This window comes from Anarrhichthys ocellatus, unplaced genomic scaffold (assembly GCF_004355925.1).
Source record: "Anarrhichthys ocellatus isolate YVR2014 unplaced genomic scaffold, GSC_Weel_1.0 scaffold31, whole genome shotgun sequence".
Taxonomy (NCBI): Eukaryota; Metazoa; Chordata; class Actinopteri; order Perciformes; family Anarhichadidae; genus Anarrhichthys; species Anarrhichthys ocellatus.
In genome coordinates, this window is record NW_022280061.1 from 5,665,062 (window position 1) to 5,679,027 (window position 13,966).

At 41.7% G+C, this 13,966-nt stretch overlaps 1 protein-coding gene across 3 annotated transcripts; it reads right to left on the reverse strand.

Moving 5' to 3' along the window:
* Window positions 1–768: 768 nt before the first annotated feature.
* LOC116392948 (uncharacterized) lies at window positions 769–9,669 on the reverse strand. Of its 3 annotated transcripts, none has more exons than XM_031864798.1 (8): window positions 9,372–9,669; window positions 7,001–7,114; window positions 6,264–6,595; window positions 6,017–6,081; window positions 5,668–5,825; window positions 5,023–5,538; window positions 2,734–4,211; window positions 769–1,984 (listed from the first exon to the last, which is right to left on the reverse strand). In XM_031864798.1, the coding sequence occupies exons 1-8, from the start codon at window positions 9,610–9,612 to the stop codon at window positions 1,331–1,333; spliced, it is 3,558 nt and encodes a 1,185-aa protein (XP_031720658.1). In that variant the 5' UTR covers window positions 9,613–9,669; the 3' UTR covers window positions 769–1,330. The 3 variants fall into 3 exon arrangements, with proteins under 3 accessions (XP_031720658.1, XP_031720657.1, XP_031720659.1); XM_031864797.1 differs by having other exon boundaries at window positions 7,017–7,114; window positions 7,207–9,461; XM_031864799.1 differs by lacking the exon at window positions 7,001–7,114.
* Window positions 9,670–13,966: the final 4,297 nt, after the last annotated feature.

Here is a 13,966-nt window from a genome sequence, read left to right on the forward strand (position 1 = left end):
AAAAATCTGTCAATCAAGCCCGCTTCGACGCATGCATTCCTGAGACTCTGACGCGTCGAAGGCGGGCTCATTGACTGAAATCGACCGATGATAGGCTGAGCTACAGCCCCATACACACAGATCAACTGAGAAAATCCTATGGATGACAGCCAGAAACATGCTCCGAGAGGACCCTTGCTGTCAAAATGATTTCTAACGGCTGTATTTGGATGTATTGAATAATATGAGTGATAAAAAAAGCGAAATATATAGTTATATAGTGTATAAAAGTACAATGTAAGAGCTGCGACAGCTGGTTCAAAAATGACGACCTCGCGTGACCTCTTTGTACTAAAGCCTCTTATTCTTCACTTTATCCCACTTTAACGTTATTCAACAACTACTGATCGGTTGTGCTATGATTTGGGAGAGTTTTAGGCAGCCAGCTGTATTATTTCAAAAATATTTTCAATAAAAAAAAGCTTATGTAGAATGTAACATTCAGGCTGTAGCTCTGTTCCACTTTTAATTCAAGTTATTTTTAATAAAAGGTTTCACCGTAATCAGAGTTGAGTACTGTTGTGAGGTTTACACTGCCTGGTTTAAGTTGATGTCTTTTCAGCTTTATTGCCACTTTGAAACATTTGTTTTGGAAATAAATCAAACTTAATAATTTAAATTACTTTCATGAAGTAATTCAAATAGTGACGTTACATTTTCAACAGGGTAATTAACATTCTGTAATTACTTTTCAGAAGTAACCTTCCCAACACGTCACAAGTCTGCATCTGGTGAGTCAAACATTATTTATTAAAAATAAAACAAATTACCTTCAGAATTACAGCAGTAACAACAAGTGAACAATGTCTCTGTAAAATTCAAAATGAATTAGCAACTTATGTTCGAAACAAGTAGCATTTGGTATTCAGTCTTTGGAGTCTTCTTTCATGATATACTGATTCATAAAACAAAAGAATGAGTCTGAAAGCAACGACACATGGTAACAGTTTTACACAATGCTACCATGGAGGACTTATTTATGTTTTGACAATCTACACACTCTAAATCACAGCTTTATGTTAGAAGTTAGCATTAGGGTATAATTGTGTCCAACAGAGGTAAGGCACTAGGCGCTACAAGGTAATTCATACATGATATAAAAAAGTTAAAAGTTGATCAGAAGAACAGTCCAAACTAGACGCAGTACAAAATGTTTTTTCTTTCTTCTCTTTAGTGTAATGTTAAATCTTTGCTGGACAAGGAGGATAAATGTCATACATGTAGTCGAGAGGGTTAAATTCAGAGCCTTTGAAAAAAGGAATGAATGTGGTTTGTGTGAGAATGGGACCTTTTATATCCCACAGTTTTTGTCGTCATTCCTAACCGCTTTTGGCTCGCTCTCAGTGGTGGGCATGTGGTTGAGGTGCAGAAACAAGATAGAGTCCAAACTTTCTGGGGCAATGTTGGCTCTGTTCTTGTGCGTGGCTAACGCTCCTTCCTGCGCAAAGTCTAGTGCGGCGCTACCTGCCACTGCCGGGGCAGCCAGGTAGGCCCGTGCCACTGTGGCCAACAGTGGAAACTGCACTGCCTTCGTCCTCCACCACTGCAGGGGCTCCACTCCCAGTGAAGCCCCCTTGTCGGCTCTGAAGACAGACATCTCCATGTCTACAGACTCCTCCACGGAACTCTGCCTGCTCTTGGGGGCAGAGCAGAACAGGTCTCCCAGGAGGAACTCCATACCAGAGAGTCCGCCCTGAGGGCCTGGATCTGCCAGCTCGCTTTCATCAGCCTCCTCTGCATCACTCTCTTCATCTGCATCTTCTATCTCTCTGAAATTGATTGGGCGGGATTCTTTGAGGCGCTTGCTCCTCCGTAGGAAGTCACTCTCGGACTCTGGTGACCCAGGTGAGGGGCTTCTCTTGCTCTGCTTCTGACTTCTCCTCCCGTCCTCCTTCACAATCCTGACGGCCTCTTTCTTCAGCCATTCAAAGGTGGCTTTCTGTTCCTTAAAGCCAATCACACCAAAAGATTTAATTGTGAGCAATCTTCACTTTACCCATTATTATCAGAGAGATTGGGGATGACGGAGGGGATTAGTCATGTTGCATACAGTATAAGGATTTTGAACAACAGATCAGGTTGGCAGCCTCAAAGGTGAAAGTGATTAGTATTCCCGACCAATGACGTTCAAGCACATTAGCACCACAAATGCACATCAGCAGGAAAACAGAAAACACATTCATTCATATGCATTTTAAAACAAAATGGAAATCACAAAAGAAACTGACATATACAGCGAGGGGCAGCGAGGCCCATTAAAACACTGGCTTTAACGAAATGTTCAGTATCAAACTTGCATGTGTGACTATGCTTCAGAGTGGTATGTGCTATTCAGATGACGGGATGTCAAACCTCAATGTTTTGGTACCGACTGCAATGTGTCCATAGCAAAAAGTATTGAAAACTGAAAAGGACTCAAAGCTGGAATCAAATTCCAACACAGATTCATTGTCAAACATACTTCTTCTTTGATCGGTGTTCTAGATGTAAATCATAATTTGCAGATTTTAGACTGCACATTACTCAGGAAAAGTTATTTTATGACTACTTGTGTTGAGACATCCAACAGTAGCCAGACGGTTAATTTAACTTACTTTAAATCAAGTAAAACCAACCGTATAGATCTTCATAGCCACAGTAATTTAAGATTAAGGGTTACGAAAGAAGTCAATGCATTTTAAATTTACGGCTCACCTTGTCCTCCATGAAGCCCAGCCCATGGAACTGGGGATCGAGGGAACATGCAACACACAGAACTCTGTTGACGACAGGGTTTTCATAGCAGCTCGCCAAGTTCCGCCTCATCATCCTCTTCACTTCCTTTAGGATGGCCGACGAATCTCCCGTCCGCGGCACGAGGTGGCGGGAGAGCAGGCCTGTGAGAATGGGTTTGATTAGGGACAGACGGGGGAATGCCTCCTTGGCAAGAGTTCGACACGCCACGTCCAGAGGTTTGAGGACTAAACACAGCTCCTCCGCAACCTTCCATTCAGATCGCAAAGTCGTAAAGCTTGCCAAGGACGTGGAGTTAGCGTAGCAGCTGCCAGACGAACTGGATTTTGAAACAGTGTCTTCTTTAGACAAGCTCTCACTTTTAATCTCTTTCAGCATATCACAGAAAAGGCTTTTATGTTTGATGAGCATGCTCAGCAGAGGGTACAGCCTATTCCATGCAGGCCGGCTGTGAGCCCAGGACTTCAGCTCTGCCTGTTCTTGTTTCTTCAGGGTCTGCAACAGACTGTGGGCGGGGTACTGATACAGGCCTTTGTTTTGAGCAGGTGGCATGAACAGGGTAGCGAGAACACCCTGGAATTGACTCAGGGTCTTGGAGATGACAGAGTGTGACATCACTTCCTCAATGCAGCCTTGCACAGCGCTGAAGAAACATGGCACAGATGCTAGTCCTTCACTAGAATGGCCATGCTCCAAGCCATGTGGTTCCTCGGGTGAGACAGTGTCGTCCCTCTCGAGAAACGTTGTTGAGTTTGGGTGAGGAACGCTTCCTGCAGCCTCTCCACCTTTGCCGCTCTTAATTGGCCCCAGTCTCATCTTGTTCCTTACCTCCCCTCCCAGCAAGACCAGATTAGGCATGGAGATCCCCCACTCCTGGGCCATCACTTTTACTTGAGCTTCCACTGCTTGAAGGCTGTAGTCTTTAACACCACCCTCTGTCAGTCTTTGGGTTGCCAGTGCCAGGTTCTGAAAACTAAAATTGCAGTCTACGTAATGTGCCCAGAGGGTGAGGTACCTCTCAGTGTTGCCCTGCCAGTTGTGCAACCAAACATCCACACTTAAAGTGACAAAGTGAGGCACTTCCTTCCGATGGCCGGGAGGTCGCCCACGTCTCCTGGACTCGAACTGCATGGGAGCAGTGTAGTCCACGTTATTGCTGCTTCCCATTTTCTTCCTCAGCAGCTGAGCCAGGCTCGTCTTGCCTTTGGTGTGATGTTCTTTCAGGAGGTTCTCGAGCTGCCACGGTGAAGGCAGCTCCTTGTAGGAGGGCAGGAGGGTGTGGATCAGCTGTTTAAAGCCATCCCCTTCTACCAGAGCTGGGGGCTGTAGATCCATAATGAGAAAGTTGGAGATGGCATCGGTCACATGAGCGGAGAATACCAGGGGGAGCGTGCTGACCAAACCGCTGTTACCCATCGCTGGCTGTGAGCGTTGCTGACCTTTAGTGAAAAAAGACAAATCAACAGTTTGACACATTTTTCAAAATCTGTCTTGTACTACACTAGATACCAGTTTACAGGTTAAACCTGTACATCTGCTTGTTTGAGAAATAGTTTTTGACTCACATTTCAACCATTTTGAACAACAAAAGAGCTTCAGGTTGGTTAAAAGGAAAATTCTGGTTCCTGAACTCGGGTCTTATTTTTATCCATGCTCGCGGCCTGGTTGGTCCACGACTTTTGTCCAGACTGAAATATTTGAAGACATTCATGGTCCCCAGAGGATGAATGCTAACCAATTCTAATCAATTATTTTGCTAGTATTTGTCACACACAAACAGCTCTTTGCTCTCCACTCGACAGGACACAACCTCTCAGTTGAGCGCACGCACACACACATTCATACAGCAACATGTGCAGGCGGGACTGATAGAGACAGGCATGTTTCTCTATCATCATGCTCACACTGTTTTAAAGCTAGTGGTCTTAAAATGTACATGCAGAGTGAATCACAACTTTTAAATCAAAACTATTTCATTAGAATCAAGAATGTAAATAATAAAGCAGCCGGCTAGAATTAAATGAGAACTTGGCTGTTTGGCTGACAGCTGGCTCTTATGGAAAGCTCTGATCTTTACAACTATTTGATGTATTGTCATAAGATGTAGAACACATCTTCATGATTCCAATATGATGAATCCTAATAACGTTGGTGATCCCTTGACTTTCCATCTAGTGTCATCATCAGATACTTTAAGAACAAAAGACATTCCATCATCCAGGTGTACTTTTTACGTACAGTAATAGTTACCTATTGTCGGAAAACTCCGATCCTTGGTAACGTCGCGTGGTGGTCTGATGTGGTGCTTGCTAGTCAGATGGTTTTGGAGATCTGCTGCTCCTCCTCCACAGCCCACATGTTCCACACACAGCTTACACACTGCAGTGCAACGGTCTAGAGGCCGACCGGTGGGGTCCGGCTCCAACCCAAAAAAGTACCACGGGCTGTTCTGTGTGGCGTTTGGGTTACTCAGCAGTCTCTCAGTTCCAGGCATAAAATCATATTTTTCAAATGAATGAGAGCTCGGGGACGGCAAGGAGATTAGGGAGGAGGGGAAGGCAGAGCCGGAAATCATGCCCGAATCACTTGCTGCGTCTGGGTTTGACATTGTTGTCACGTCACTGATGACAAGCATGGGGCTCTGTGATTGGCTGTGGTCGGACCAAAGGGAAGAGCTGCTGGGCTCGGGGAGGGTGACCAATTGTATGTCTTGCAGAAGGCGCAGGACTGTCTCTTTGTCTCCAACTTCACATTTCACATTGTCACCTGTATACCACCCGTCAAAAACAAAAGTCTACTGTCAGCTGAAAATGTATGTGGAAGTAAATAAAAACTAATATAAATCTGAAAGTTTGCTTCTACCACGTCATTCCATGCTTGAGTGAATGAACTTACCCATACCGAGGCCCAGCAAGGTGCCATAATCTTTGCCGATCCAGACCCTTAGCTCTGCTCCCTCCGTAATGGGCTGGGAAACCTTGTAGTAGATGTGGCGGTAGAACTGGAAGATGACCAGGTTGTGTCCCTCCTCCCTGCTGGTGTATGTTACATACCTGAAACATAGAGCGAACATGTATAGTTTGTAACTGTGACCAGGAAAGAAAAAGACAATCAGTCAGACAAACGCTCTGATTGACTGCAAAAAAAAAAATAAATAAATAAATAAATAAATAAATAAAAATCTATAAAAACAAAAAAACAGGAGCGAGAAAGGAAACTACTTGAATCAGTAAGAACGGCCCACCTCATCCAGTTAGATTTGCTTTCATCAGAAGCATCAACGTAGATAAAAGCAGCATCGTCCCTGATCTGGAGATGGGAGCAACGTGTATGTGTCAAGACCAAATCTATATAGAATTCCTGCTGGTTATCAACACAAGTAACAAATTACATCATGGACTACAAATGTGATTGTAGTACAAAACCCATAATGTTTTCCCTATAACTTGATTTTAAACTACCTTTATGTCTGTTTAAACCTGTGTACTTACAGCCCAGGCGTATTTGAGGTTGGTCGGCATTTGTCCTCTGCACATTTCTCCGACATACGGCCCAAACATGACGCCCTGCTGAAGGTGACACTTGGCGTACACTTTCATCTCTCCCATCTGCTCTTCGCCAGAAAATCCAGGACCAGACATCCCAGACCCAACGTCCCCGCACAGGAACAGGCAGGAGGGCAGGGACAGCGCCGCCCGCGAGGGGCCGCCGTGGAGCCACGGCTCTCCAGGCGGCAAAACAGCATCTGGGACGTAGTTTGTGTTTGAAGGAGCCTGAAGAAAAGGAACATCCTCAAAGAATTCTTCATGGTTTGAATCCAAACCTGCAGAGGCAAAGAAATAGAGAAAAACTTTGTCAAATATGGAATATAGTTGAGATATTTTGTTGACAATCTGGAGCATGTTTACTGTTGTACAGGTTTAAGCAACAGAGGAAATAAAGACAAGACCTTTGGAGAATGTTACAACATTAGAATGTGATTGATACTATACTACATCAGACAGATTCAATTATAGTAAGTACACAACATTTTGAGTTTGTTTTGATTAATTTTATTTTGTTCCCCCACCAAGCAAAACGTAGCTTTTTATAGCTGCTAGTATCATGTTCAATCATTCAGACTTTCTGTAGACCGCTATCTGAACATTTCAGTCAGACTGTCATTACTAAGACAATGAATCCATTGCAGCAGTGTGTGCTTGACTGAACTTCTGTTAAGGGTGCCCACTTGTTTGGTGGCAGACCTGCTGGGCCAGCTGAATTGCTCTCTTGCAATATCTTGCTCCGTGGCTTACGGCTCCCGACAGACGGCGTCTGGTGACTTTGAAGGGAGGTTTCAGACCTGTTTGTAAAAAATGATATGAAAGTAATTTCAGCAGGTGTAATGGGATAAATGTAAAATAATATGGCGACAGGTGAATAAACTCATCCCACCTGTGCAAGCTGACAGGAATAATTTCTCTTCCCTCCAGTCCCGTGCCACATAGTTGGTGAAATGGTGTGCTTCTGATGCAGTGATTGGTATAGATGACGGATGTGCCGGCTTCTTTAGACATGCGAGATAACATGGAACCCAGATAATTGACTCCTAATGGGGTGTGGCTGTACCAAGTTTCATCTACAAAATCTTTCTTAGGCTGCAAGTAAAGGGCTGTTGCGTTGGATGGGAGCTTGCTGAGGTACTTTAAAAGAGAAGTGATAGGACAGAATTCACTGCCTGGTTTCTCAAACATAGAGCATCTGTCCTTCTTGGTAGGATTTTTTGTCTCGTCACCAAAGAATGAAGTGCAGTATCTCAGTCCTCTCTTGTCTTTCCTGATTACAAATGAATCTGGCTTTAGATTCCTGTTGGCCTGCTTCCCTCTGCGGCCGAAATATACCTGGATATCAAACCAGACTTTGTTCAGAAGACCCCTTGGAGTGCCAGTGTCCATCGCACGGGAGTGCCTAAGGGTGCGGATATCATCAGGAGACAGTGCCTGATGGTGTAATGTTATGTCTCGACCAGACTTTCTAATTTTCTTGAGCACTCCCAAGAACACCTTGTTGGCTGAGATGAACTCTGTATCTTTCATTAGGCTCACAGGGCGGCTGACGGGACGCTCTTTGAAGTAACGATTAAGACCAGCTCTCAGTGCGATGTAACTAGCAATCCCATAGAGTTCTCCTTTGCTGTTTCGTACTGATCCATAAAAGTGTCTGAGCAGTCCATTCAGCTCAGTCTTCTCCACTGTAGGTAGGTCCATCTGCAGCCCCTGGGACTCCAACCAGCCAGTGAAACAATTCACAGCCCACAATGTCTGCTTCTTTGTCAGCTTACTTTCAGTCCTGCAGTCCTCGAGTTCATCCAGTTCCAAGTCCGATACCATTGCATGTCTGGAAATGTCAGTGGCATTTACCTCACACTCTTCCCCGTGTTGTGATTCATCCTCTTCTTTAATGATCGCCTCTTTAGTTTTCATATCGTGCTCAAACCAATCCAATTTTCCACGAGAACCATTCAGGTCTGCATTCATAGTGTTAGCTGTTAGCTCCACCTGCTGTCAAGGTAGCTGCTTTAAAACTCAAGTGAGGCGAGCACAGGTGTTAGTATTTGGCCATGTAAACAAAGCGGAATGATACCGCTCAAGTGCTGAGGTTCCGGTGCTATATGGCGATTATACCACAGTGTTTATCAGCTTGTATTGAAGAGACGGTGTTAGGGATTTACGCTAAAGATGGCGATCTGACTGCACCAACCGCAGTCCGCTCCGCGTAGTGCCTCACAACGCCCTTAAGCTGTTGAAAAATCATTGTAAACCACGGCCTCTCGTGGCTTATTGCTTCATTTTAAAACGCTAAAGATGGCGGCTCTGACTGCACCAACCACAGCAAGTGTTATGTATTACGACATATCATAACGGCGGGTCCATGGAAACATATTCCTTACCAAATTATATATTAGAAAACATTCCCAAATGTTACATTCAGTTCCTTCCAATGGGCAAACGTTACGTGCATGACTGTTTTGGTGATACCATGGTAACGACAATACTGCCGTAAAACAGACTTCTAGCGCCGTCGTCTCTTTAGCGCATGCGTACAAGCATTTGTAGGTGGAAATGGCGCTACACTGTTACAAATGAACACCGAAGCCCGTAACATGCGTGGAAATTGTAATGAAAGAACCTGACATGAGATAACCACCCTGTTTAAAGACACTTATACTTAGAAACTCGCTGATCGGTGTTACTTACATGACGCTCGAGTGTAATCTATCTTGATGATATAGACTCTTTGAATGTCTGATACAATCTCAACGCATGGTCGGAATTGAATGTTGCATTCAAAGTGACACACTTAATGCACCGACATCTGCCTGTCTACACATTCCCCTATAAAAAGTACCATGAGTTCTAATGCTATCGTGTGGTCTTTAATTGCTACCATTCAAATGCAACTGTATGAACCCCATTACAGTGCCCCACTGCCAATTGTATGTTGTCAGTAAAGGGGGTGGATGAATGTAGTAAAGTCGGAAAGGCGGCCAAAGCGACAAGACTCTTAATGCACCCTTTAGGTTCGCAATTATTGCAGTGAAAGCGCTGAAATGTGTGTACCTTGAGCCTCAAACAAAACTCCAGATGTCGTGGAAGAAATGTTCTCGAAGAAATCAGCACGATGTCGACGTCTCAGATGACTTCTTAAATTCGTGGTATTTCCACCTTTAGCAAGTACTATTTTTCGGCACAAACGACAAATGGCCTCCCCAGAGTTCAGAGGTTGTCCCTTATCGTCTGCTTTCAAGCCGAAATACAGCCACACAATCGACTTGCTTCTTGGTTTACTAATTAGATCCATGTTTCTGTGGCCGTTCTCTGCTTTTCTGCGGGCTGTCCGCTCTGCTAGCTGGCTGCAGCATTGCTGCTAGAGTTAGGTTAGATAGAAAATAAATCAGCTGGAAAATTACACCATTATTTTAAATGTACTGTTATTGTATGTTAATGATGATAACTTTCTGTGTGAAAAAAAACAGGACACTCAAATTCATGTCATCGTGACCCGCACATTAATTTTAATTACTTCAATTAAACTCTAATATATATATATATAAATATGCCATATTCGTATTGTATTTTGTGACAGCAGAAAGTCCAAACACTTTAGGGGCTTTCCTAAAAATTAAAATAAAAACACATAGGATGACAGCCATTAAATGGTGTTGCATCATCTACCTGCTCTATTTCTATGCTTGCTACGTCTTTATTAGTCGACCAATGACATCACACTGCGATGGGTCAGGGTTGCCAGGTCCTGTTGTTAGTAGAGCTGCAAAAACTTCAAGTCTAAAAACCTAAATTCGCTGTGTGGCAATTAGTTTCTGTTTATCAAATTAATCGCACACTTGTTTGGGAATATGGACCGCTAAATATGAATTGTAACAATAAGGACCTCAAGGTTGCTCCTGCATTTCCATCTAATTTTGGACACAGTCTTGCACAGGGGTCCCTTGTCAAAATCTAAATAATATCTTTCTTATGTAAGTTGATATCGTTCCTGCATGCTGCATATTTCAAATTACCACATTAAATAATTGTCAAACAGAGTTTGAGGAATCAGGGGGCCAATATATGACCCCAAAGCTACATTTTCTTTAGGAACCTCCTAGCAGGTTAATCTGGCCTTGTGTAGGTCTTTGTCAGGTGAGAATGATCTATCAAAACAGACAACCACAGGGTTAATTGTGCTCTAAAGGGCAACTAAGGAGGAAATTAAAAAAAAGTTTGGAGTCAAATGGTACACAATTGTCATAGATATTTCCCACCAAGAGAGAAGTTAAACGTTCATAATACTCGCAGGATGGCCCATTTCAGAAAGATGTGTATTACAATATTGGATTCTAATCATTATATAATAAGAAGACGAAATGCAGCAAAAATTCCTCTTCAATAAGGGAAAATATAGAATGAACATAAAACAGGAAAACAAGATGGAAAATGAAACACACATGATAAAATAATAATAATAAAAATATGACCCGCTGAATAACAACAACAACTATACTGATTAACGGTAGTGCCAATTATTAGAACTTTATATAGTGTTGTGTAGCTTTACCTACAATAATATCTGAGATTTAATTTGTTGATAATATCTTGTATTAATAATTTGAATCATATGATTTGAATCTGTAGAGTAACAAGTAACTGAATTCATTAAATAAATATACTGGAGTAAAAAGTACAACATTTGAAAGGTTGTGGAATAGAAGTATGAAGTAGGAGAAAATGGAAATACTCAAGTAAAATACAAGTACCTGAAGATTGCACTTAAGTACAGTCAAGTAAATGTACTTCGTTACGACTGTACAGTATATGACAGCTATATCGTGCCCACTTTTTAAACTGATTTACGTGAAATCTTCAAATCTGGCAACACTCAGGCTCGTGCTCCCCGCTACTGCCACCTACAGTCTGGCTATCACACCGGGGGAGTCTGAGTTTTGTTTTAGACATATTATTATTTTATTAGTTTTCATTTCAGCTCATACAGGCGTCTTGGGAAGCCGAGGTTGTAACTCTGCTCCAGTGTTGCTGCATATACTTCAGGTAAGCACGAGTCGCGCTGTTGATGGACAGGCTCTCTCGTGCGACCACACATTGGGTACATCTCAAGTCTCTTAATTGTCATTTCCTCGCTCCTCGATCCTGCGCTTATAAACAGAACACAGGACACAGTTTGTTAACAGACTACAGAGAGAAACCACCTCTACAGTAGTGATTACTGTGTCTTTATTAGTTACTTTTATTAAGTACAGTGATCATGTGAACAGTGACACAACGTTCTAAAAAGTCTCTCCAGCTGTTAAAGCCGACTGCCAGCTGAGATCATCAGCCACCGTCATCAGAAACAGACGTCGCTTCACGTGACGCAACTGAGGAAAGGACGTCTCATGTCTCTTAAAACATATTTCCTCGTTTCCTCTCTCCTCGCATGGTTTCCTCCATGCATCCCTGGTGGGAGGGACTAAGACGCAAGGAAAGGACCCAAGTGAGGGAAACGGGGATGCAATTAAGAGACTTGGGATGTACCCATTGTTTTCATGCTTCAAATGCAAAGGTCACCCGACGTATTTTACCGCAGTGAACTCAGACACTCAGATCTCCGTGGTCAACTCAGAAGACACTTGAATTTTAGTGCACCTATATGCTGAAATTCACGGTAAACGCATTCAAACGGAACAGATCGGGAGCGAGCGAAGGACTTTGCAAAGTTAGCGGAGGGATTAACGTGAGACAACATCCGGCTTTCAAAATAAGATGTCAACTAAGCGTATATACAAATTTCATTATGTGTAAATAAGATTAAATTAATTATATTTACATTAAGTATAAAACATGTTACCTGCATCTCGTGAGTTAAAGGGAAAATACAACTAAATTGTGGATGAAGTGTCTTTATTCTTTGATTTGAGGGTTGCTGGAAAGATAATTAAATGACTAATATCTGACTGACTGATATGTATGCGTTCAGGACATTTCTGACCACATCCAAACACAAATCAAACGTGTTAACTGTACCAATTAAGATATTTTATGAAGTACAGACTGAACTGAAATTGTACCTTGAAATGGCTAATTTCTGAAATTTTTAAGGTGCTATAAAAATATTCTTGTCAATATTTCCATACAATGACTGATGTATATGTCTTCAAGATTTCGTTGACTCCACCCATACTGAAAATCAGACATTTTTACTGTACCAATTAAGATATATTTCAAAGTAAAAGTCATACATTTGTACTGAGAAAACATCTAATAACTAAATATTTCAGGTGCTATAAAAAGTATTTTCTCAATAATTCCAAACAATGACTGATGGATATGTGTTCAGAACATCTCTGACTACAGAAAATCAAACAATTCGACTGTACCAATTAGGAGATATTTCAAAGTAAAAGTCATACATTTGGACTGAGAAAATATCTAATAAGTGAATATTTGAAGTGATATAAATAGTATTTTGTCAATAATTCCAGACAATGACTGATGTATATGTGTTCAGGGCATTGTTGACTCCACCCATACTGAAAATCAGACATTTTTACTGTACCAATTAAGAGACTTTTCAAAGTAAAAGTCATACATTTGTACTGTGAAATATCGAATAACTAAATATTTGAGGTGCTATAAAACGTTTTTTGTCAATATTTCCATACAAGTTGAGGAAATCTCTGACTATACATATACAGAAAATTTAACAATTTAACTGTACCAATTAAGAGATCTTTGTGATGACCCCTCCCTTCCATTAGGGGTCTGTGTCCTGTTTGCTGTCTGTCTTTCAGGATGTTAATCGGCCACTGATGAGCGACACCTGAGCCTAGTTTGGTCCGAGCTATAAAGGCTCTCTCTCTTCTTTGGCTGGTGTCCTCTTCTTTGCTGCCCCTTCTTTGGATGACATGGCTGCTTATTTGTTTTGTTTGTTTAGTTTGGTTATTTGTTCTTGAAATAAATGTATATTTATTACTTTTACCACTTGTCCTGTCTCCCTTATGTTGCAGCCTTTGAGCTGGGTTGTAACATCTTTCAAAGTAAAAGTCATAACCTTAGGGTTAGGGTTAGGGTTAGGTTAGGGTTAGGGTTAGGTTTAGTAAGATGCGTGGCCCTCCTAAGAGGACCACGAGGGGCACTGGCACAAGGGGGCTGTCCTTTAAAAAGGCTTTAATCAAAACCCTGAAATAAGACAGTTAAGACGATTTTATTAAAAACAGTCTAGGCAGCAGAGCGACTGCCGGCGGGAAAGGCAGAGAGGAAATGTTAAAGGGGGAAGGGAGGTTAAAAAGCGCAAACATGGGGACAAAGGAAATAAAAAACACAATCACACACAGCACCTCCCCAATGAATACACAGATATATATATATAAAATGTATAAATAAATTTATATAAAAGAATAAATTAACATATAATAAATGTATATACACAAACACCACCTCTAAAACTTTAAAAAGATAAATAAGTAAGAGCTTAAAAGAAAGATAAGTTAACATATAATAAATGTATATACACCACACAAACACCTCTAAAACTTTAAAAAGATAAATAAATAAATAACATTAATAAAAACATGAGTGAGATATTGTGTAAAATTATGCCCAATAACCCTATCCCACGTCCGCCGCTTAATTGGGAGTAAAAAAAAAAAAAAAAAAAA